The 25269-nt window shown below is 40.9% G+C and overlaps 1 protein-coding gene and 1 non-coding gene across 2 annotated transcripts; both read left to right on the top strand.

The window, feature by feature from the left end:
- The first annotated feature begins 515 nt into the window (after positions 1-515).
- Positions 516-7183, top strand: LOC139333419 (cation-dependent mannose-6-phosphate receptor-like). Its single transcript, XM_070965806.1, has 5 exons — positions 516-842; positions 3772-3881; positions 4055-4185; positions 5140-5266; positions 5368-7183. Exons 1-5 carry the CDS (start codon positions 761-763, stop codon positions 5488-5490), a joined length of 573 nt encoding a protein of 190 aa, XP_070821907.1. The 5' UTR covers positions 516-760; the 3' UTR covers positions 5491-7183.
- Positions 7184-9310: 2127 nt separating this feature from the next.
- Positions 9311-9416, top strand: LOC139334544 (U6 spliceosomal RNA). Its single transcript, XR_011602386.1, has one exon. It is a non-coding gene; the product is annotated as a U6 spliceosomal RNA (small nuclear RNA).
- The last annotated feature ends 15853 nt before the right edge of the window (positions 9417-25269 follow it).

Genomic DNA, 25269 nt, shown 5'->3' with positions numbered 1-25269 from the left:
TGCCAGTTCTAGTTCATTAAAGTTCTCATCTTACATGATTTAGCCAACCGTTTACAAGCATGTCAATGTGGTGTGTGCGTGTCAAGAATTTGTCACAAAGTCACAAAATATCTTGCATGCCACACCCCCACAAATACAGTAGACATCAGCAATGGACTCGGGCTTTCTGAGAGGCAGGGGCAAAGGGCACCAGCTGCGTGTGGTGGGGCTCCAGTGTGCAGAAAGCCGCAATGCACTTATGGGGAAACAGATCCAAACCCTGGTTAAGATTAGAAGTACTACACCTCTATAATAAAATCACACATGAAATTATGAACCATTCGCTTACTTTCTTGAATGTAGAGGAGTCAGTATGGCACTGCACTGCGTTTGCTCCAAAGGCACCTGTAAGAGCCATAATTTGTAGATGTAGAAATAGATTTCGATTGAATTTCATTATTTCATAGTTTGCATATTGATCTAATGTGTTGTATATCTACAGTGCAGAATTTGAGGGAGATTACGTCACCTCCGGCGTCAGTTGGAAGTGAGAGCGGTGATAGGGAGCACGTAGTTTTTCTACGGAGTGATGGAGTATGGATGTAAATTGATTTTTCCTTAAGTAAACTTGTTTTTGAAGTGGACATATCTCGACGTTCATTCTGGTACGAAACCCTGCCTTTCATGGCTCTCACGCGGCTTTGACACCACGAAGGAAAGCCACAACATTAGTAGAAAAACTGCTCGAAGAAGATTAGCACGCCGGAGCCGCGGGTGCGTAATGAGCTTGTTAACTCGTTACCGGAGGATGTCCAGGAAACCCCGACGCACGGATTGGAAACCGGACTCAGTACGACATTTTGGTATGTGCTTGATGCAATGAAACATCCGCAAAAGGATTAAAACAAGGCTTTAAAGTCGGATCTGAACGAAGTTCGACGGTAAACATGTAGTTAAAGAAGCTCGCTTCGCATTGGAGTGCTCCGCACGCAATTAGGAAAACTCGCCTTTTGTAAAAGCCATTGAAGTTTGTGCATGTTTCCGAAGTTGTGCTGCACATGTAGGATGTGTGAAGTAGACATTCTTTATGCATTTGCACACAATCTATGCATCGCTTTGCGGAAGAATGGCAGAGGAAAAGGAGTTAATTGATGCGGCAGATGTGGATAAAAAGAGACCAATTAAGCTGACAGAGAAGGCGCTGGAAGATAAGCTGCACAGACGTATTGGAGCCAGAAGAGGCGTTTTAGCTCACTGATCACTGGTGAGAAGAAAGAAATTGAACATTTGATGAATGATGATGATAATCTGCAAAAAGTGCAAATGCACATGGATGATGATTTCTGTTCTCTGGTCACGGAGTGTGAAGAAGTAACTTGCCAAGTGTGGGATCTCCTGTCAGAGGAAGAGAAGAATGCAGATAAAACCAGCTGGGTTGAACCTAAGATGCTGACAATCACTCAATTTGCTGAAAAGGTTGAAAGAAAGATGGATGCTTTGAGTAAAAGCAAAAAGAAAAAAGAACATATGGCAGCTAATGTTGATGTAAATGATCATGTGAGTCCTGAAGCTCGTGCATCACAAGTGACGATTGGCAGTGTTAAACTATCAGGAGCAAAGGGTTCACTTTTGGGACGCTCATCTGTCACATCCTCCAGAGCATCATCAGCTCGTGCTACTGAAGAAGCGAAGTTAGCTGGACCTGTTGAACGTGCTGCAGTTTTGAGTCAGAAGCAAGAGCTTGAGATGGAGGAAGCACGCATTAAAGCCAAGTTGGAAAGGCTGACTTTGGAAGCAGCTATTGCAGAGAATCGAGCTCAAGTAAGAGTTTTAAAGGAGTATGAGCGATCAGAAGATGGCATGAACAGCTATGTCCACTCACAGGCAACAAGTGGAGTTCAAGTTAAGAAAAGTGAAAGGAGATCACCTCCAGCCACTAACATGCCTGTGAAGCCTTTGAACAGGCGATTGAACAGAGAGCTGATAACGATCAGGATAAGTTGTATTATTTGCAACAGTACACTACAGGAGAGCCACAAGAGCTTGTGCGAAGCTGTGAACATATGCCACCACGCAGAGGATTCACAGAAGCAAAGCGACTGCTTCAGAAGCATTATGGAGATGAGCTTATGATAGCCCGTGCTTACATTGACAAAGCTTTGAAATGGCCACAGATCAAGGCTGAAGACAGTAAATCTCTTAATGCATAAGCTGTGTTTTTGATTGATTGTCGTAATGCAGTGGAAGATGTTGAGTTTATGGAGGAGATGGATAACCTGACAAATATGAAGATAGTCGTATCCAAACTGCCATATAAGATCAATGGAAAATGGTGAAATGTGGCACATGAGATCCTGGAAAGAAGAGGATACAGAGCAAGATTTGCTGACTTGGTTGTGTTCATTGACCGTTAAGCAAAAATAGCCATGGATCCACTGTTTGGAGACCTCCAAGACAGTTGCACATCTACTTCAGGAAAAAAACAAAGAAAAGGAGAAACCTTTTACCAGAAGTGGACTGAAAGGAAGTACCTTTGCAATCAACGTGTCTGTGGAGAAGAAAAAGACAGATGCATCAGTGAAGCAGGCTACTCCATTTAAAGCAGCAAATGCCTTTGAAACACCATGTATCTTCTGCCACAAAAATCACGTTTGAATCATGCACGAAGTTGAAAGAGCTAACACACAAAGATCGTGTGGATTTCTTGAAGATGAAAGGGCTGTGTTTTGGATGCTTAACACAAAGCCATCTTAGCAAGACCTGCAAGAAAAGAATGGTGTGCAAGCAGTGCTCTCAGAGACATCCAGATGTTCTTCATGTGGACAAAGAAGGCAAAGAGTACAACTATGTCAACGAAAGATGATAGCACTTCAAGTGAGGAAGTCTCAGGTGCTCAGAAGTCTGTAGCTCAGGAAATAGTTGGCTATACTGGGGCTGGAGAAGTTGAGTGTTTATTGTCTATTGTTCCAGTGAAAGTGCGATCTCGGAAGGGTGGAAAGTCTATTGAGACATACGCCTTCATGGACCTGGCAGCACTGCCACCTTCTGCACAGAGGAGATTCGAAAGAAACTGAACATGAAAGGAAGGTCAACTCAGATCCTGTTGAGCACGATGAATCAAGACAAACCTGGTGGACAGAAGCTGATGAACAGTTGCATGCTCTCAGACCTGGAAGTATGTGGCCTGGAAAACACAGTATATATTCATCTGCCAAAGGTTTTCACACACAACAATATTTCTGTTCAGAGAGAAAACATCCCCAGGCAACAACATCTGCAAAAATGGCCATATCTGAGTGAAGTGAATTTACCACACATTGATGCCAATGTTGATCTGCTTATAGGAGCCAACAACTCTAAGGCAATGGAACCATGGCATGCAATTAACAGTCAAGGTGATGGGCCATACGCCATTAGAACAGTTCTGGGTTGGATGGTTTGTGGACCTGTAAACAGTGAGAGCAAATCCACGGAGAATACACCTCACTACAGTGTGAACAGAGTCTCCGTGGCAGAAATAGAACAGCTACTCATCCAGCAATATAACACAGACTTTCCTGAACGTTGTTATGATGACAAGGAAGAGATGTCTCAAGAGGACAAACAGTTTATGCTGGCAGTGAAGATGGACATTACTGTGTGGGTCTTCCTTTAAGGTGTGACACAGTTAAGATGCCCAACAACTGCTGTATGGCAGAACAGTGAGCTCCTAGTACAAAAAGGAAGTTACAGAAAAATGAAGTGTTTCTTGAAGACTACTGCGAGGGTTTTTATACTTTACTGCCCTTGCAGGTGACTGGGTGATGTTGATCTACAGAAACGGCGACCCATATGATGCCCACTGCTCCAAGGAAAAGAGGAAAGCCATTGTCATGATCTCTTGCGACAGGAACATGGACGCAGTAAGATCACCAGATCAGAGTACACAACTTACCTGGAAAAACATGATTGAATCACACAGGTCTGAACATGGCCTGATGTTTCTCCTGTTTCATGTGTAGTCTAGCATCCTTTCTCTTTCCCTTAGTGTGTGCTGCCTTGTGTTTACCTTTGTCTCTCGCCATTGCACTCCCAGGGCCCGCTGGAGGTGGTGCTGGAGGACAGGGACAGGGAGCAGGACTGTTTCTACCTGTTTGAGCTGGACTCTAGTGCAGTGTGCCCTCTTATTCAGTCCCAGCTCAGCACTGGCTCCATAATACTCATCATGTATGTATAGACAGTCTCTAATGACTCCTAACCTAACCTTACCCTTGATTAAAGGACCAGTGGGGAGAATTTAGGAGGATCTACTGGCAGGATTGTAATACAGAATTGAGAAGTATGTTTTAATTAGTGTATAATCACCTGAACCTAAGGCTAGATCCAAACTGATAAACATTTTCTGTCCACGGTCTCCCTGCAGATGAGCATTTTAGACACAATCACCTCTGTCTAAACAAACCCACCTAAAACACCGATCACTTGTCTATTCATGTGCATTGGACATGTATGTGTCAGTGTTTGATGTTTGCTTCCTACGTATCTAGACAGTGGTAGCATGATAAAATGTAGAATTTAACTGTACGACAAACAAGAAAGTCAGCAACCCCTGCACTTCGTTACCCATGTTGAATTAACTACTTGTAGACAAGGCTCATGTATACAGGCTGATATTGTTCAATCTCTACTGGAAAAGGGTCATGTGATATGAGCCTTACAAAACAGGAGGCAGTTGTGGGTGTCTGTGTCGTTGTTTCCAAAAGTGTCTCCTCCCAGCTGTCCAGACTGTACCGCAGTCGGGGAGTTTTCAAACTGAAAGGTGGTCAGCAGCATTTCTTAAAGTCTCTCGGACATCGTAATAGTGAGGACGCTAGGTGTAAATGTAGCATAAGATATGAGTTTTTTAAATGAAAACACATTAGTGTGGTTGTAGCCTAAGAATCGTTGTGTTTTCATTAGCTTAGAATGAGCCACCACGTTTCTACAGTAGCCCAGAATGGACAAAACATTGTGGCGCTACCTTAGCCAAGGGTTGTAGGTTATCCCATATGCTTTTAAAGGGAGTGTTAAGTTGGATGTAGTCAGCGACCACGCCACATCTGCCACTAAATCCTGCACACTGGATCCTTTAAAGCATCTAATATCAGTCGGTCAGTGATCATAAGCCTTCTCTTCCTTCAGTGCGATCTGTCTTCTGGCTGTTTACCTCATTGGAGGTTTCCTCTACCAGCGGCTGATTGTTGGAGCCAAAGGGATGGAGCAATTTCCGAATTATGCCTTTTGGGTGGAGTTTGGCAATCTGACAGCGGTAAGACGAGAGCGGTCGATGTACGGCGTCATTAAAAGATCAGTCTCGTGACTTTTTGGGAATATCATAACATTCATAACCTTTCCCCACCTCCCTTACAGGATGGGTGTGACTTTGTGTGCCGGTCACGAAATCGTGACGAGGCCCCGGCGTACAGAGGAGTGGTTGCTGAGCCTTTAGAAGAAGAGCCAGAGGAGAGAGATGACCACTTGCTACCTATGTGACCTAAATATGTCAGAAGTGGGACAGAAAGTTTCACTGCGTGATACAGTTCAGTCTTTCAAAGGTTAGACAAAGTTGCTTTTAGACACAAGTCTTGTTTTTCTTGTACTGGCTTAGGTTAGGACCTGTTGACACTATGTGTGTTTATTCCAGACTTGTGCCTAAGGCAACTATTGTGTGATCTGCTTGTCACTAAAGAGGGCATATTACTCATAGGGCTGACAGACCTGTCTCCTCTCCCTCCCCCATACATTTCATTCAGCTGTTTGATGTCAAACAAATGAGTGATTCGTTACAAGATTACAAAGTGGTAATAAGGAGTGACTCTTCAATGGAAATCTGGCACCAAGGGGACACATGAAGAAGTTGGATTTCTCCACAATTTAAACTTAATGACATATTGTTTATATTTTTGTGCTTAGCTACTGATTGTTGTATGAAGTTGATGCAGGTTGCAGCGAGCAGTTCTTCCTGGGGTCTTGGTTGTCCTCCGGCACGTTACGAAACACACAAATGCTTTTGCTCGTGTCATTTGGCTTTAATCAGTTTATGCTTTGTTTGGAAAGTTGGCGACATAATATGAGAGTGTCATTGTTTAATGTTAAGTACTGTGACGTAGGAATCATTGCAAAAACGATAGCTTGACTGAGTTTGGTTTTTAATGGGGCATTTCCTTTTCTCCCACATTAAAGGGGAAAGCTTCTACATCAATGCTAAAATGTCCCTAAAATGGTTCGTATTACCAACTTCCTGAGAGAAATCTGAGCATGTTAGTTTTTGCTATAAGAAAGGTGAACAATGGCAAATAAAATTAAAGTGAATTGAACTCACAAATTTGGTGTCCAAAGCGAAGCATCCGACTCCCAATCCAAATGACCAACTTTTGCTCATAATACTAGTATACAGTGATGGGCATTGAAAAGAGATCTGTCTATGAATTCTGCTATTAAAAATGTATGATTTCAAAAAATATGGCATATATGTAGTATATTGTATTTTCATAGCATAAGTGAACAGTCACAGCAAAAGACCAATGTCGATCATCACAAAACTATTTAATAATGAATATTATAATGAGTAAACTGATCTGTCACAATAAAGCTGACCCAGATGCACTGCTTGGCAAGTAGATCGTACTTTGACCAAATATTAAAGGCCGCTTCATGCTTGATGCATTGCTCATTTAGACAGATATAGCAGCAGTGAAAGCACTTAATTTTCTACATTGTTGTATAAATGTTGCAGCTCTGATGATATCAGGAATGAGGTTTGTAATGTTTTTTAGAAATTTCAAATAGTTACTGCGAAGTATTAAAGCAGGATTTTTGACTTTGATGGAAAGATGATGTTAGGAAGTTTAAGTTGTGAATCCAGTTACTGTATTATTGTCCGTTTGAGCACTTGTGTTTGTTTTGTTTTGTTTCTATCACCTTCTTTTTGTGTTTACTACAGCTGGCATTTCTGTCCTTAGTTGAGCGAAAATGGTCACACCTGTGTTTGTAGTGAACTGAACTCCCACTAGATGTAATAGCTTGTTTGTTTCAAAGACATTTTCAAGCCACGAACTTTTTTGGTTTGTTTTCTGGTTCCATCAAAAATAAAATATGAAAGAAGTTTATGTATGCCCATTCTCCACTCACCGTTGGAGATTTAATGGATGTAAAAATGTTTTAATAAAAACATTTCACGCACAACACATTTTTATTCAGAATTCATATATGACTCAGTGTAGCGGTTACGTTCAATCTTCCTTGTACAGTAAGTGTTGGTAGATGTTTCAGGAAAAAGAATCAGGTTTACCAGGTTTTTTTCAGTGGTTTTTCCAAGCCTGAAGACTAAAAGCAAATTTACCAAGAAATGTGATTCAGATCATGACTTTGCTGGTAAATAGAAAAGAAGCATGAGTATGATAATTACAAATGACACATTACACTTCACTTCTACAGCACAAACCTACACTAAACTATCTCCACATTTATCTTTCATTTAGTGTACCCAGTCTTCATTTTTAAATTGAAATGTGCTACAAAGGTGAGGTAATAAATGAAGTTATGAGGTCAAAGACAAACCTGCAGTCTTGTGGCCAAGTAATAGGCCCTGGTAATTGTGAATAAGTAAAATGCTTGAATGGTTTTAAGGGCTTAGCAGTTCAAAGATCCTGCAGATGTCAGATGCAGCTAATATATGTCTGGATTTCAGCAGACGCACACACACAGAGAGAGAGACACGCACACATACACACACACACACACACACACACACACACACACACACACACACACACACACACCTGCACGAAGTTGCACTAAGAAATGCTGAATTAAATTTAAAAAAAAAAAAAAAAATATATATATATATATATATATATATATATATATATATATATATATATATATATATATATATATATATATATATATATATATATATATATATATATATATATATATATATATATATATATTTGTACGAATTTATGTGTCATTTATCAGATCAGATCCCCGTCCCAGCGCTCCTCTCCACAGACTGTTCTTAGACCGACACCTGGCGGCGAGTCTGTGGAACTCAACCTGAGGTAGAGCTGAATGAGTTGAGGACAGACACTTCTGTCTGTCTTTGTGTCGTCAGGGGGTGGACAGCTCCAGCGAAATGGTTCACAAAAAGGTTAATTTGTCGAGGCTTCATGTGCACACAAACCCCCCTGCTTGTCAAAGACTGTTAAACAGCCAGATATAGGTGGTGATGGGTCATACAGTACCATGCGGGCGCTTCGGAGAGGAACCTAGGAATTACAAGTAATTAATAATTAATTGTAATTGTGATTTTATCAATTTGCAATGCACTCAAGACTGTCCTGCAACAGTGCAACCCTGGGAATGACTGCCAAGTAAGAAATGCATTTCATGTATCATTCATGTATGCATTCATCTAAATAAAATTTAGATTGTTGTTAGATTGTTTAGTGTATTGTGGGTATGTAACATGACAATACAATGGAATCTAATAATTCTTGTCAAATGTTTATCAGCAAATAATTTTGTCAACGTTTGAATAACTCATAATGAAAAGGGAACAATTGTTTTCAATCTGTTGCAGTGTTTTAACAAGGTAAGGGGCGGTGGACGTGCTTGTGAACATGAAGAGGGCAGTGAATTTGAAGTGTACGTATTTTATTGGGAGAGATCAGGTCAAAATGTTCCCACACAGCGGAAAACTTTCCATCTATGTCACACACAAACCAACAAATCGCCAACACTAATCCACGAGGTGCGAGCGGATCCATTGCGGTATATAAATCGCGCCGATACTCGAACCAATTCCTGAACCAGCGAGGCTTCGAACGTCATCAGTGACGACATTCGCCCTAAACGACAGGAGCATCGATACGCGCTTCGCGAAACACTTCTGGGATTTCTCGACACACATTCCGAAGTGTAGCGTAGTGGACCGCTCCTGGTTGAGTTCTGGGGTCTCTGAGGCTTCTCCTCAGGAAGGAATAGAGGGGTACGCGCTGTGAGGAAAATCTTTTGTTTCCTTGTCTTCAGGGCCAATCCTGGCTGGATGATGTAAAGGTCATTTACATATATTTCCCATCAGCCCTCTCACAATTCAATTCAATTCAATTCAATTTTATTTGTATAGCGCCAAATCACAACAGAAGTTGTCTCAGGACACTTTCCATATAGAGCTGGTACAGACCAAGCTCTTTTATCTACAAAGAAACCAACAACTCACAGCGCTTGAGCTCCTGCGTTCACACCGTCAGTCAGGGGTCTGGCGGCACGAACGTGGTTATATACAATCCAGGAACACTTCTATGTCGTGTTACTCCGGTAGCACATATACTAAAATTGGAACGATACAGAGAAGATTAGCATGGCCCCTGCGCAAGGATGACACGCAAATTCGTGAAGCGTTCCTCATTTTTCTCGGTCTCGGTTTTAAACGGCGATTTTAGAATTGGGTTTTTCTAGCTTGCGAGAGCGGTTTATGCCTCACTTTTTGCTCGAATGGACTACTTGGCATATACTGAAGAGCAATGTTGTGCCTGCACGAGTTCATTGAACGATAGTTCATGAACGCGTTCATATTTTGGGCGAACGTGAACTGAACGTACTGCATTACTGCCTGATGAACGTTACTCTGAACTCGTTCATTCTGGTGTCTGTGAACGGCACGCTCTCTCAGTTTAACTTCGTAATAGGCTGTCAGATTTCTAAAGAGCCTTCCAGGCGAAACCCGGCTAAAACACACGGTAAACAGGCCTTAATATGTAGCGGAAAAAACACCAGCCAACGGTGCCGCACCGCCGCATGCGTCATCAAAACAAAAAGCAGCATGTAGGTGACAAAGCGGCAAGGAGACGTCGTATGATCATTTAAACGAGTTCTATGACAAGATCGGTGAGGATGGGAAAAATCTTACCTTTCTGTGCAAACTTTGCCTGCCGGCTTTCAAAAAGAAAATCCGCACTTCAGTCACATAAAAATGCAGCTGCTATTAGTGTGGACTGAATGGACAGTAACAAAGCGTTAAAGCAGCAATGTCCCCTCAATGCTAATGTCAACCCTGGTTTGATATTAGATAGATTCAAAATTGGATGTGAAGATGAAATCTGACGCATAGTTACGGTGTTAAAACTGATAAAATAATTGCTGTCTGTGGTTCTATATGGGCTGTGGCAATAATTTTGAAAAATAATAGCTCACAGCAACATATGGAAAAAAAAGAACTATGAACTAGTTCATTTTTACAACGGTGAACTTTGTTCAAAATTAAAAATTAAATTTGTTCAGAATTATGAACTATGAACTGAACTAGTTCATTTTAAAATTTGTGAACTGAACTTGGAACTTGTTCATGTAGAACGTGAACTTTCCCAACACTGCTGAAAAGTATACAGAGAAGTCCAAGTGTATTTGGCTCATACTCGTACCTGAACTTTTGATCGAGATGTACTTAGGAAAAGTATAATAATGTTCAAGTACATTTGGATTGCAGTTGTGCTTATTCTTTTGATAGTAGCCTATTAAAATATTTTTTCCCATACATATTGGCTTCTTTGAAGCACACTGCAGTATATTTTACATACTATCTCATCAACTTACATATTCCACAAGTAAATTTGCAGTAACAAGTTAGCTTTGGGGTGGAATAGCTTAGAGTAAATAGTACATGGGTGGAACTGAACCTCATCTTTTATGTAGTGTTATTAACCCACACAGAAACAGATAAACACGTGTCTGATTTTATTAGAGAAAAAAAAAAAGACATTTCTTCCGAGGTCTCAGTATTGTGACAGACTTGATACATACTGGCTGCTATTATGAGCCATTGCATTTTAGTATTAAGTATACTTGCTGCATAAAGTATACTTTGAAAAATATACTTAAGCTTTACTTAAGTATACTTAATAAAATCCATGCACATATTCAACTTGTATATAAGCACATATGTGATTTCTGATCTTTGTTCTGTTTTCATTCCGGGTGTTTTTGTGTTATTGTTTGTTCATCTGTGTAATACAAACATTGCACATATAAACTGAGACCTTTTACTGTTCTGCATTCATTACTACACCATTTCCTCAGACTCCGCACTCTTCTGCAGTCATTCTGTGTGAGTTGAACTGCTTTAGAGAGGCAAGGACAGCTACAGGAGGAAGCTGGAGGAGTGCCTTCAGGGAAACAATGCCAGACAGGCTTGGAAAGGCCTGAGCACCTTAGGGCACAGCAGCGACAGCGGGAGGGGCCCTGAATCTGGAGACAGGGAATGGGCACATGAACTTAACATGTTTTTCAACAGATTTGATTCCCCCCCAGTCTCACCATAACAGCTGATCAGGTGAGGAAGAAGCTCAGAAGGATGAAGGCGAGGAAGGCTACAGGCATGGTAGGCGTCAGCTCCAGACTCCTGCACATCTTCAACGTGAGCCTCAGTCTGGAGAGAGTTCCAGCCCTTCAGAAAGCTTCCTGTGCGGTTCCTGTCCCAAAGACCCTGCATCAGGGAGCCCAGCCACTCAAAGACCTTTGAGAAGATCAGCTGGAGCTGGAGTAGACTGCCACCTGGCTGCGTGGACCATCGACTACCTCACCAACAGACCACAGGACGTGAGGCTCCGTGACCGCTGGTCTGAGGTGCTACTTTGTAGCACGGGGGCTCCGCAGGGTACAGTGCTCTCCCCTTTCCTCTTCACATCAGACTTCAGACACAACACCGACAGCTGCCACATCCAGAAGTTCTCAGATGATACAACCTTCATTGGACGGGTATCACAGGGGAACCAACTGAATTACAGGGAGGTCATCGTCAACTTTGTAGACTGATGTGGACTGGTGTGGCTTCTGAAAGAACAGACTTGTGCATACATTTATATCGGATGGGATCTGGGAAAACCCGTCGGATGTCGCGCTGGCACTTTTCCAGGAAAATGTGAAAATAGGTCCAAAGTCAAAATATTGGTTAAATTGGGTTTTCATTAAATTCTTATTTTACAATTCATTACAATCTTATTTCTAGGTGATATTAAAATCTCCAAAATTTTGACACGTGACTGGTTTTCCCAGATCCCATCATATATTGTTCTATTTTTTACTTTTTTAATAACTTAATTTTAGTAGAAGCGTCAAGCACCAACTTCACCAAAACAAATTCCTTGTATGTGTTACACGTACCAGGTTGCGGCACCCGTGAACAGCTATATGTCCTGTAATACAGGGAATAATGGTCAGGCAAGAAGACGTGTCTCGACTCTACTGAATCCTCCGTCGTTATCTTTATTTACAATTCACACTCGACTTAAACTGTTTTGCATTAGTCCTTTACACAGCATTCACTACTGCTGCACATATTCTGTCTCTTCAGATATGTTTCCATGTTCATAAAACACAAAGTAAATCTCAAAACAACATATCAATACATACATTTATCCAAACATGTTTGGTCACCTCTGCATCCCAAATGCACTAACACAGACTCCATCAAGCCTCTACTGGACTTCAGCTTTACAGTATTAAGAATGGAATACACTTACATAGTTTAACAGATAACAATCACTAATTGTGTTTAAATGTGCACTTAAACTACCAACTGTGGTTAAACATATTAACATTCACTCTTAAAACTAAGGTTAACAGTCTCTGTACATTTAAAATAATACGTACTTTTGAGTATGTCAAACAATGTACACGGAGTTCGGTATCTAAAAATAGCATACAAAATGGAGACGTGTGGCTAACAAAAGCTAACAAAATGAATGAGCGAGCGCACCGCTGCTACGGCTACTCGCGGTAACAGCTTCTTCCCCAAAATGAAATCAACCAGTCATTTAACTCATCATACATCTGCATTTTCTCAACAAGCAACAGCACTTTGTGTGGGGTTTAGACACATTACTAACCTGTAATACAGGGAATAATGGTCAGGCAAGAAGACGCGTCTGGCCTCTACTGAATCCTCCGTCGTTATGAGGACAAACCAGCAGAGCAACGGTCTCGCGCTGCCACTCGCTCCGCCACCTACTGTCATAAAGCCGCCACTGCAAGCTACTGGCTCTGGCACAAAATCAGGTTACTTTTTCACAAAAAGAAGTATAGTGTTTTCCAAATAAAATAAAGTGCAGACCCAATATCCAGTTATACAATAAATACACAATAGAACAAAACAACATCCACGCAAACACATTAAATGGGCATCACATATGTATAAAATCGTACTTGGCATTAAAGCTTTTTCTGATTTCTGATAAATGCCAGAAAGACAAAGGAGATGGTGATTGATTTCCGAAGGAAGGTACCACAGACTACACCGGTGATCATCCAGGGGCTTGGACATTGAGATTGTGGGGGATTAAAAATATCTGGGTGTTGACCTCAACAACACACTGGACAAAAGCACACATGCTTTGTACAAGAAGTTGTCCACACCTCCTAAGAAGACTGAGGGTTGTGGAAGCTCAGAGAGGGACAGAAAAAGACTAGACAAAATGGTCAGGGGAGCTGGCTCTGTCCTGGACCGCCCTCCGGACACCAACGAGTTGGGTGAGAGGAGGATGTTAGCCAAGCTGACACTGATCATGGACAACCTATCCCACCCCCTGCATGAGACAGGAGGGGGCCTAAGCAGCTCTTTCAGTAACAGACTGCTGCATCCAGTCTGGAAGAAAGGCCTGCAGGTCCTTCTGTAACTGCTCTGGTCTGATGTAATGAAGGCCACGCATCATACAGATGTCTTTTAGCTTTTATTTTATCCCCAATCAGCCGACACCGTGAAAACTACAAAAATAGAAGACATACAAACATTTCAATGCACGACTTTAACAAAAGTGTCTCTAACTAGACTGATCCAAACACAAGCCGATCATTGACAGTCATTGACAGGTCCAATACGCCAACCCACGACAACAGCGTGTTAAACTGTCCACATGAAACACTTTAACAAATGATACCAACAAATATGAAGCAAATCAACTTTAAAGTCACATTTACCGTGTGCGCCTCTCAGACCATGCAGAATAAATTTGTTTGTAGGTCACGTTTCCTCTCTAGCAATGTTGGCGTCTCCCTCTGCCGCCGTATTGCATGACCCACAATCCAACAGGTGAGACCCTTGACTAAACTGAGGTCATGTGACTTGTTTCATTCATCAAATACACATTGCAAAAAATAGCATAACATTTTAAACCAAACATCAATTTTTAAAATTACACATCTTCAACGTTTCCTTTCTGAACATCTTATTTACTGTGCTTTTAATTAATTTAAATGACCACATGAATTCAAATATATACGAAATGACGACAGAAAATACCAACAAACTTTAAAAACAGAAATCACAACAATAACTGTCCCCTGGACAGTTACACCTTCACTCCGATAGCTGTCAGACTGATTAAAGCCAGCGTCATGTCGTGTCGCACTGTGTTGATGCTGTCTTTCCCATTTCTACATCACAAACTGACTTTTCTTCTGCACTACTGTTATCAGTGCTAATACATGCTCACATTATCCATTTCATCTGGTGCAATACCGTTACGTTTTTCTGTGTGGAAACTGCGATGCAAATTGCATGTTCTCCCCGTGTTCACCCGGGGTTTCCTCCTTAAAATAACCCCCACTAAAAACATGCAAGAAGATCACCACCTGACCAACGGTGACGAAAAACGATGGGACAAGTAACGCCACATCTCCAGGTTTGAAGTTTCTCCTCAACTGCGACCACTTCTGGCGCTCTTGGAGGAGGGGCAGGTATTCACGAGTCCATCTTGTCCAAAACAGGTCTGCAAGATATTGCACTTGCCTCCACCGTCTTCTGGCATACTGATCATCTTTGTTGAAAGTTCCCGGTGGCATACTGGGCTGTACTTTCATTACCAGCAAATGATCAGGTGTTAAGGGCTCGATATCATTTGGATCATCAGATGTGCTTGTGATCGGGCGATCATTTATGATGTTTTCAACCTCACACATGAGGGTCTGAAGACTATCATCTGTGAGAGTGTGTTCTTTCACCAAGGCACCAAGAATCTTCTGTATGGTGCCGATTTGCCGCTCCCAAACTCCTCCTTGATGAGAGGCAGCAGGGCTGTTGAAAATCCATTTTATGCCCTTCTTCTGCATAGTTTTTTTGTGTTTGTCTGGTCCAAGTTCTTGATGGCTTCTCTCAATTCCTTTTCTGCACCAACAAAATTTGTGCCATTATCAGAGCGCAATAATTCGACCTGGCCTCTTCTGCTCATGAAACTGCGCAAAGCGTTGATACAAGAGCTGGTATCAAGACTATCTGTTACATTGAGATGGTGACATCTTATAAGTACCTGGGTGCACTTTATAAAAAAGGACAGAGCAGACTCTATCTGCTCAGGAGGCTGAGGTCTTTTGGGGTGCGGGGGGCACTCCTGAAGACCCTCTATGACTCTGTTGTGGCCTCTGCCTTGTTCTACGGTGTAGTCTGCTGGGGGAGCAGCATCACAACAGCTGACAGGAAGAGGCTAGACAAACTCATCAGGAAGGCCAACTCTGTCCTGTCCTGGGATGCCCTCTGGAACAAGTGGAGGAGGTGGGGGAGAGGAGGATGACAGCCAAGCTGTCCTCCATGACAGACAATGACTCCCACCCACTCCAACACACACTCACTGCACTGAGGAGCTCCATCAGTGACAGGATGCTACATCCAAAGTGTGTGAAGGAGCGGTATCGCAGGTCATTCCTTCCTGCAGCTGTCTGACTACACAACAAGAACTGCTGAAAGTAATTTGTTGATAATTTATCTGTAAATCATCTGTAAATTACCTGTGCATTTATCTGTAATTTATCTGTAAATTATCTGTACAATAATCTGTGCAATAACTGGTGCAATAATCTGTGCAATTCATCCTGTACATAACAGTCTGCAAATACAATTTATAATTTAAGATGATGTTTATTTTTATTACACTCTTTTGAATATACTTGCTGTTTTTTACCTAATTCGATCTTTTACTGATGCTGCTGTAAATTGGAATTTCCATCTAAAGGTATATTGAATTGAATTGAGTTACTTCTATGTGCACCTGGTGAGGCAGGTAAACATTACAGCATAGCGTTTGACAGATCTATGAGGGGCCGTACAAGCCATAATTCATTCTGGTCCTCTCATACACATATATTCGCCTCTCACATACATATATTTTCTCTCTCACACACATACATTGTCCTTTTACACACATACATTCTCCTTGCACACACATACATTCTCCTTGAACACACACACATTCTCCTTTCACATACACATATATTCTCCTTACACACACATACATTCTCCTTTCACATACATATATTGTCACTCTTACACACACATATATTCTCCTTACACACACATACATTCTCCTTTCACATACATATATTATCACTCTCACACACATACATTCTCCTTTCACATACATAGATTTTCATTTTCACACAGACACAACTTCTCCTTTCACGTGCATATATTGTCACTCTTGCACAAACATACATTCTTCTAAATAAATAGGCATATATGTATATGTACAAATAAAATATATGCATGTGAGAGAAGAATACATGTATGTGTGAGAGAGTATAGTGGAAAAGGAAGTCAGTATAGTGGAAAAGGAAGTCCATCATTTATTGCGCGGTGATTGGCTGAGAAGCTCAAGCGGGCGGGTCACGTTTAGGTCACAGTCAGCATGGAAGGTGGAGAGGAGTCTCGAGCAGTGCAACAAGCCATTGGGGTTTTAAGAAATATTTTATCATCCCCAGAAACGATCGCATCCATATCCTCGTTGCTTGGGTGACAGGTGACAGGTTCATCTGCACCAAACTTTACTCACAGCACGGTGGAAAGTGAGATGAGACAGATTTTCAGACCTGCGAACTTCCAAGTCGCTTCAGCAGGACAAGCAGCTAACGCTAATGCTAACTATGCACAAGGCCAAACTGGAGGATTAAGGCAGCAGTCTTTGCGATATCAGACTCGGACACACTTCGGCAACTGGAACTCCCGTCCAAGAAAAAGGTGAGTACAACGTGCTGAAAATTTAACTGCAAGTTGTCAGTCTAACTAATGCAGGCGGGAGGACCAGCATGCAAGCTAGGCTTGTCACTACTAAGGAGGAGATCAGCAGCAAAACCTGTTTTAGTCATATAACTAAATAACGACAAACCTAATAAATCAATCTTAATGCAGGGTGACCGCGGGTCCTTAAAAGTCTTAAATATTTTTTTTTTTTTACAAATTAAAGGCCTTAGAAAGTATTAAATTGTCTTCAATTCAGATCAGACAGGTCTTAAATGTGCTTTAATCGTCCCAGGGACGCACCTCACTTTTCACATGAAAAACGATACATTGTGTTTAAAATCACAGTAACTAACAAAACAAATCTTGCTGTCAGCGGACCTGACCAGCGCTGTTTCAACACTTTGCGCATTAACTCAGCGCAGACATGATCCCCTTGAGTACACCCTGCTGAAAAAAACAGCTTAAACCAGCTAAAGCTGGTAGCAGGTCCAGGCTGGTCTTAGGCAAGTTTAGCTGGTTTACCAGGCTGGACAAGCTGGTCAGGCTGGTGTTGCTAGTCCATCAGTACAGGTGGCCAGCTTGGTTAGCTGGTCACCAAAGCTGGTGTTGGTTGGTCAAGCTGGTTGTCGAGCTGGACCAGCTGGATGGCCAGCAAGCTGGCTGGACTGGCCATCAAAGCTTGTATGCTAAGCTGGTCAAGCTGGTTAAGATGGACGGTTTTTAAGGGCTTCATCTGTCACTCAAACATTATTCAAAACAAGCATCTTTAAGGTTTCCCAGTGCCCTTAACAACCCCATCCTAAGATGCAATCTTTCTTCACATCAGGTCACATCTGCCGGCTTGATTAGCATTAAAGAAATGACCCCTGGTCTTTAAACACTATTCAAATAGAGTGTGAAATAGAATCTAAATAACAAGAGGAATAGTTAATTCTGGTCAAGGTTGAGTAATTTGTAGAAAAACATTCTGCATAGTTCCAGTGCATAATACCGACAATTTTTGGTGACAATGCATCCTAACAACACAATTTGGCTGGAAGACAAACCCCTCAAAACTTTCAAAAATATTTTAATGTAATAATTCTGTTGTGTGTAAAAATGATTGGAATTTAGGTACTGAGAGTAAAAAATAAAAAATAAAAAAAAAAAGATTTGTGTACATAACAAATAGGCAATCTAAATGCAATCATTTAATTCAGCAAGTCTTTGACATTAGACAAAATGTTAACACAAAGTTTATAGTATATAGGCTGGCCCATAGGGGGCGCTAAATGTTGATATGTTATTGTTTGCAGTAAATATGAAATTGACACTCAACTTTCTCATTATTTAATAGATTTTGTTAGTACATACCTTTTTTAGATATCTCGTGCTGTTTGAAACTGGCTGAAATTCACCATCATATATTTTATTCACACAAAAAAGTCACCCAGGGCATGTGTTTGATTAGCAAACTAGAAATATGTTCTCATTAAATTAATTAATTGTGTTTATGTTCATTAAATGATTCATTCTTGTTGGTTTAACATGAATTAAAGAAAATTCAGATGAATTAGATTCATTAATTTCAATGCAATGAGAATGAGGTGCTTCAAAACAATGACTCTGACAGGGATAGCTATTGCGCATGCGCCACATCAACCGACGTCAGAGAAAGTTCTGGAAGTCAATGTGGAAAGTATGATGGACGTTTATCAACACCGCCAGCACATGCAGGAGTCGTTTGCTATCCGTGATATTAAAGGTAAGTTATTCAGATATATACACAAATGTATTTATTTAAACAGCGTGAGTGATAAATTGTACACATTAGACATTTGTAAGACATGTATTAGTCACTCGTGTTTCTCACCGTTAATGCTAGCTTAACTTCGCCATGGCTAACATCAGTTTTTTATTTTGACACTTGGTCAGGGCTCATTCCTTGGCCGAAAAACGAGTTGAGAAGATAAAAAAAAACTTGTAAAATTGTCCGTAACGTTTTGTTTTTATTAGAGTTTTCTGAGTCCGTTTACTGTGTGTGTGTGTGTGTGTGTTGGATGACCATGGGTTGGAGCTGAAGTTTTGGTAAGGTAACGTTAGCAAACGGCTGTGTAAATCCGTGTAGACTATGATGCAATGAAAGCGGTGGTGCAGTATATGTCATCTCGATGAATACACATGTCCTTGCCACCAGAAATTGTTTCATAGACTTCACATTTCAGTGTATGCAATTACAGATATTGTAATACGTGCCCTATTCACTATAGAAACATAATGTTGTATTAACCTTGTAAATCATTTTCTCTATTTACCAGAAATACATCCCAAAACAAAATACTGTCCCCATGCCCTGAGATTTGTATGCACCTCAGAAATACATGGTAAGTTGATATTGTCATTTTCTATTTGAGGAAATGTATATTTATATATCATATACTAATGTTTTTGATTTCTTTTCTTTCAGTGACATGTATGTGGCAGTGCAGGCATTGTGGATGGAGATGACATGTGTGGATGATGACAGATGAACACACACCGAGACTGGTATTACTTGATGGACAGTTGTGGCTGGAGCAGTTGTACTCGTTTTCAAGAACTTTTTCTGTGAGTGGAGCAGTCACACTTGCACGTTGGGCTCCTAAAGTTGAGATTTTCTGACATTGCTTTTACAGTAAGTAATTTTTCACCATTTCTGACTTAAAAAAAAAAAAAAAAACAGTTCATCTGTTGATTGTAATAATTCAGTGTTTAAAACAATAACATGCATATTTTTATAGTTATGCACACATCATATTGCATTGTTCACATTGTTTGAAGGTTGTTTTTTTTACTAGTCGCAATAATTTTGTTTGTAAAATATTCTACAAGCATTTTTGACATGGTTGAAAAAAAAAGTTACATGTTGAATGTTAAACTTAAATGTCAGAAGTGCACATATTTTTGCAAGACTGTAAATGTTGAACTCTTAATACAGCATTCCCAAATGCATCACTTGGTTAAAGTCCTGGAGAAAATTGCTTTTTGATTTATTTTTGTGCTGTGGAAGGTCTTCAGACACTGTTTTGGTCAGCGTTGTACTGTGGCATACTGTGGAGATGCATCAAAGACAATAAAGATCGGGTGTGAGTTCTATGTTGCACCCAAATGTCAAATAAAAATTGTAAATGTTTTTGCATGTACTTTATGCATGTTAGCAGATCTTTGGTAATTTAATTAATCATAATGCTTACACTAAATGTAAAGTGAAAACAACACTTAAACAAGATATTAGTATAACAGACAAAACCTGTATTAGTTTATCCAACAAGATTTACATTAGTTTAATGGACAAAACCTGTATTAGTTCATCCAACATAATTTACATTAGTTTAATGGACAAAACCTCTATTAGGTCATCCAACATGATTTACATTAGTTTAATGGACAAAACCTCTATTAGGTCATCCAACATGATTTACATTAGTGTAACACACAAAACCCATATTAGTTCATGTAACATGTTGAATTGTGTTGTACAAACTTAAATTACGTAAAACGAACCAACACAAACAAGATAGACTGACTTAACATGATTTCTTTAGATGGAATATAGGTGGCAAGGTAAAATTACGTTCATCCAATGAATTATTTTTTTGAGTGCAGGAAACAAGGTAGTATACCACCTTAAACCAGTATAAAGCAGCTAAAACATCAGCATAAGCTGGTCCCTCCAGCTTGACCAGCTAAAACCACAAGCACAAGCTGGTCCTTCCAGCTTGACCAGCTAAAACCACAAGCTTAAGCTGGTCCTTCCAGCTTGACCAGCTAAAACCACAAGCATAAGCTGGTCCTTCCAGCTTGACCAGCTAAAACCACAAGCATAAGTTGGTCCTTCCAGCTTGACCAGCTAAAACCAGCTTGAGTGTGGCCAAAACACACCTTAGACCAGCTAGACCAGCAAGAGTAGGAGACCAGCTGGAATTTAGCTGGTCACTAGCTTGACCAGCATGTCTGCCTGTTAACATCGCCGACATGAGTGAACACAGCATCGAGCAGTGGATTTCATGCTCGATGCTGTGTTCACTCATGTCGGCGATGTTTTAACGTCTAGGGGACGTGCTGTAATGAAATAAATGAAACATATTCCCAGGGCTTTAAGACCTCCGGCACTGTGTCTGATATCCGGCGCAGGAATATTTTTGTTTTGTTTTGTGAAAGCTGATTTGTAGATAATTTTACTAGTGTTTGAGTATGCTTGTGCGAACATCTTGCCAAATTAGCAGTTAACAGGCAGACATGCTAACAAACAGCACGTTTACAATGAATAACTCTGGACCGGAGCAACACACAGCCTTCAACAACGATGACGGAGATCACTATATTGCCGAGGAGATTCTGATCGCGGCAGCTTCATTGATAAATTGAGAGCTAGCTAACTGCAGCTAAATGTAACTAGCTGTCGTTGCTAACTGTCATTAGCACCGACGGTGCTAAGGTTAGTTATCAGTGGAAACGTGATTTTATTTGCTACTAAGAAGTTCGTATCTTTAACTGGTGAAATGAAATCCGCGGTAACTGGCTAGCTGTTGTAGCGGCTAAACTAGCATGTCCTCATACTGTACTCAAGGGGATCATGTCTGCGCTGAGTTAATGCGCAAAGTGTTGAAACAGCGCTGGTCAGGTCCGCTGACAGCAAGATTTGTTTTGTTAGTTACTGTGATTTTAAACACAATGTATCGTTTTTCATGTGAAAAGTGAGGTGCGTCCCTGGGACGATTAAAGCACATTTAAGACCTGTCTGATCTGAATTGAAGACAATTTAATACTTTCTAAGGCCTTTAATTTGTAAAAAAAAAAAAAAATATTTAAGACTTTTAAGGACCCGCGGTCACCCTGCATTAAGATTGATTTATTAGGTTTGTCGTTATTTAGTTATATGACTAAAACAGGTTTTGCTGCTGATCTCCTCCTTAGTAGTGACAAGCCTAGCTTGCATGCTGGTCCTCCCGCCTGCATTAGTTAGACTGACAACTTGCAGTTAAATTTTCAGCACGTTGTACTCACCTTTTTCTTGGACGGGAGTTCCAGTTGCCGAAGTGTGTCCGAGTCTGATATCGCAAAGACTGCTGCCTTAATCCTCCAGTTTGGCCTTGTGCATAGTTAGCATTAGCGTTAGCTGCTTGTCCTGCTGAAGCGACTTGGAAGTTCGCAGGTCTGAAAATCTGTCTCATCTCACTTTCCACCGTGCTGTGAGTAAAGTTTGGTGCAGATGAACCTGTCACCTGTCACCCAAGCAACGAGGATATGGATGCGATCGTTTCTGGGGATGATAAAATATTTCTTAAAACCCCAATGGCTTGTTGCACTGCTCGAGACTCCTCTCCACCTTCCATGCTGACTGTGACCTAAACGTGACCCGCCCGCTTGAGCTTCTCAGCCAATCACCGCGCAATAAATGATGGACTTCCTTTTCCACTATACTGACTTCCTTTTCCACTATACTCTCTCACACATACATGTATTCTTCTCTCACATGCATATATTTTATTTGTACATATACATATATGCCTATTTATTTAGAAGAATGTATGTTTGTGCAAGAGTGACAATATGTGCACGTGAAAGGAGAAGTTGTGTCTGTGTGAAAATGAAAATCTATGTATGTGAAAGGAGAATGTATGTGTGTGAGAGTGATAATATATGTATGTGAAAGGAGAATGTATGTGTGTGTAAGGAGAATATATGTGTGTGTAAGAGTGACAATATATGTATGTGAAAGGAGAATGTATGTGTGTGTAAGGAGAATATATGTGTATGTGAAAGGAGAATGTGTGTGTGTGTTCAAGGAGAATGTATGTGTGTGCAAGGAGAATGTATGTGTGTAAAAGGACAATGTATGTGTGTGAGAGAGAAAATATATGTATGTGAGAGGCGAATATATGTGTATGAGAGGACCAGAATGAATTATGGCTTGTACGGCCCCTCATAGATCTGTCAAACGCTATGCTGTAATGTTTACCTGCCTCACCAGGTGCACATAGAAGTAACTCAATTCAGTTCAATTCAATATACCTTTAGATGGAAATTCCAATTTACAGCAGCATCAGTAAAAGATCGAATTAGGTAAAAAACAGCAAGTATATTCAAAAGAGTGTAATAAAAATAAACATCATCTTAAATTATAAATTGTATTTGCAGACTGTTATGTACAGGATGAATTGCACAGATTATTGCACCAGTTATTGCACAGATTATTGTACAGATAATTTACAGATAAATTACAGATAAATGCACAGGTAATTTACAGATGATTTACAGATAAATTATCAACAAATTACTTTCAGCAGTTCTTGTTGTGTAGTCTGACAGCTGCAGGAAGGAATGACCTGCGATACCGCTCCTTCACACACTTTGGATGTAGCATCCTGTCACTGATGGAGCTCCTCAGTGCAGTGAGTGTGTGTTGGAGTGGGTGGGAGTCATTGTCTGTCATGGAGGACAGCTTGGCTGTCATCCTCCTCTCCCCCACCTCCTCCACTTGTTCCAGAGGGCATCCCAGGACAGGACAGAGTTGGCCTTCCTGATGAGTTTGTCTAGCCTCTTCCTGTCAGCTGTTGTGATGCTGCTCCCCCAGCAGACTACACCGTAGAACAAGGCAGAGGCCACAACAGAGTCATAGAGGGTCTTCAGGAGTGCCCCCCGCACCCCAAAAGACCTCAGCCTCCTGAGCAGATAGAGTCTGCTCTGTCCTTTTTTATAAAGTGCACCCAGGTACTTATAAGATGTCACCATCTCAATGTAACAGATAGTCTTGATACCAGCTCTTGTATCAACGCTTTGCGCAGTTTCATGAGCAGAAGAGGCCAGGTCGAATTATTGCGCTCTGATAATGGCACAAATTTTGTTGGTGCAGAAAAGGAATTGAGAGAAGCCATCAAGAACTTGGACCAGACAAACACAAAAAAACTATGCAGAAGAAGGGCATAAAATGGATTTTCAACAGCCCTGCTGCCTCTCATCAAGGAGGAGTTTGGGAGCGGCAAATCGGCACCATACAGAAGATTCTTGGTGCCTTGGTGAAAGAACACACTCTCACAGATGATAGTCTTCAGACCCTCATGTGTGAGGTTGAAAACATCATAAATGATCGCCCGATCACAAGCACATCTGATGATCCAAATGATATCGAGCCCTTAACACCTGATCATTTGCTGGTAATGAAAGTACAGCCCAGTATGCCACCGGGAACTTTCAACAAAGATGATCAGTATGCCAGAAGACGGTGGAGGCAAGTGCAATATCTTGCAGACCTGTTTTGGACAAGATGGACTCGTGAATACCTGCCCCTCCTCCAAGAGCGCCAGAAGTGGTCGCAGTTGAGGAGAAACTTCAAACCTGGAGATGTGGCGTTACTTGTCCCATCGTTTTTCGTCACCGTTGGTCAGGTGGTGATCTTCTTGCATGTTTTTAGTGGGGGTTATTTTAAGGAGGAAACCCCGGGTGAACACGGGGAGAACATGCAATTTGCATCGCAGTTTCCACACAGAAAAACGTAACGGTATTGCACCAGATGAAATGGATAATGTGAGCATGTATTAGCACTGATAACAGTAGTGCAGAAGAAAAGTCAGTTTGTGATGTAGAAATGGGAAAGACAGCATCAACACAGTGCGACACGACATGACGCTGGCTTTAATCAGTCTGACAGCTATCGGAGTGAAGGTGTAACTGTCCAGGGGACAGTTATTGTTGTGATTTCTGTTTTTAAAGTTTGTTGGTATTTTCTGTCGTCATTTCGTATATATTTGAATTCATGTGGTCATTTAAATTAATTAAAAGCACAGTAAATAAGATGTTCAGAAAGGAAACGTTGAAGATGTGTAATTTTAAAAATTGATGTTTGGTTTAAAATGTTATGCTATTTTTTGCAATGTGTATTTGATGAATGAAACAAGTCACATGACCTCAGTTTAGTCAAGGGTCTCACCTGTTGGATTGTGGGTCATGCAATACGGCGGCAGAGGGAGACGCCAACATTGCTAGAGAGGAAACGTGACCTACAAACAAATTTATTCTGCATGGTCTGAGAGGCGCACACGGTAAATGTGACTTTAAAGTTGATTTGCTTCATATTTGTTGGTATCATTTGTTAAAGTGTTTCATGTGGACAGTTTAACACGCTGTTGTCGTGGGTTGGCGTATTGGACCTGTCAATGACTGTCAATGATCGGCTTGTGTTTGGATCAGTCTAGTTAGAGACACTTTTGTTAAAGTCGTGCATTGAAATGTTTGTATGTCTTCTA

This window comes from Chaetodon trifascialis, chromosome 7 (genome assembly GCF_039877785.1).
Source record: "Chaetodon trifascialis isolate fChaTrf1 chromosome 7, fChaTrf1.hap1, whole genome shotgun sequence".
Taxonomy (NCBI): domain Eukaryota; kingdom Metazoa; phylum Chordata; class Actinopteri; order Chaetodontiformes; family Chaetodontidae; genus Chaetodon; species Chaetodon trifascialis.
Note: the sequence above shows the minus strand (reverse complement) of the source record. Positions and strands in the feature narration are given on the sequence as shown.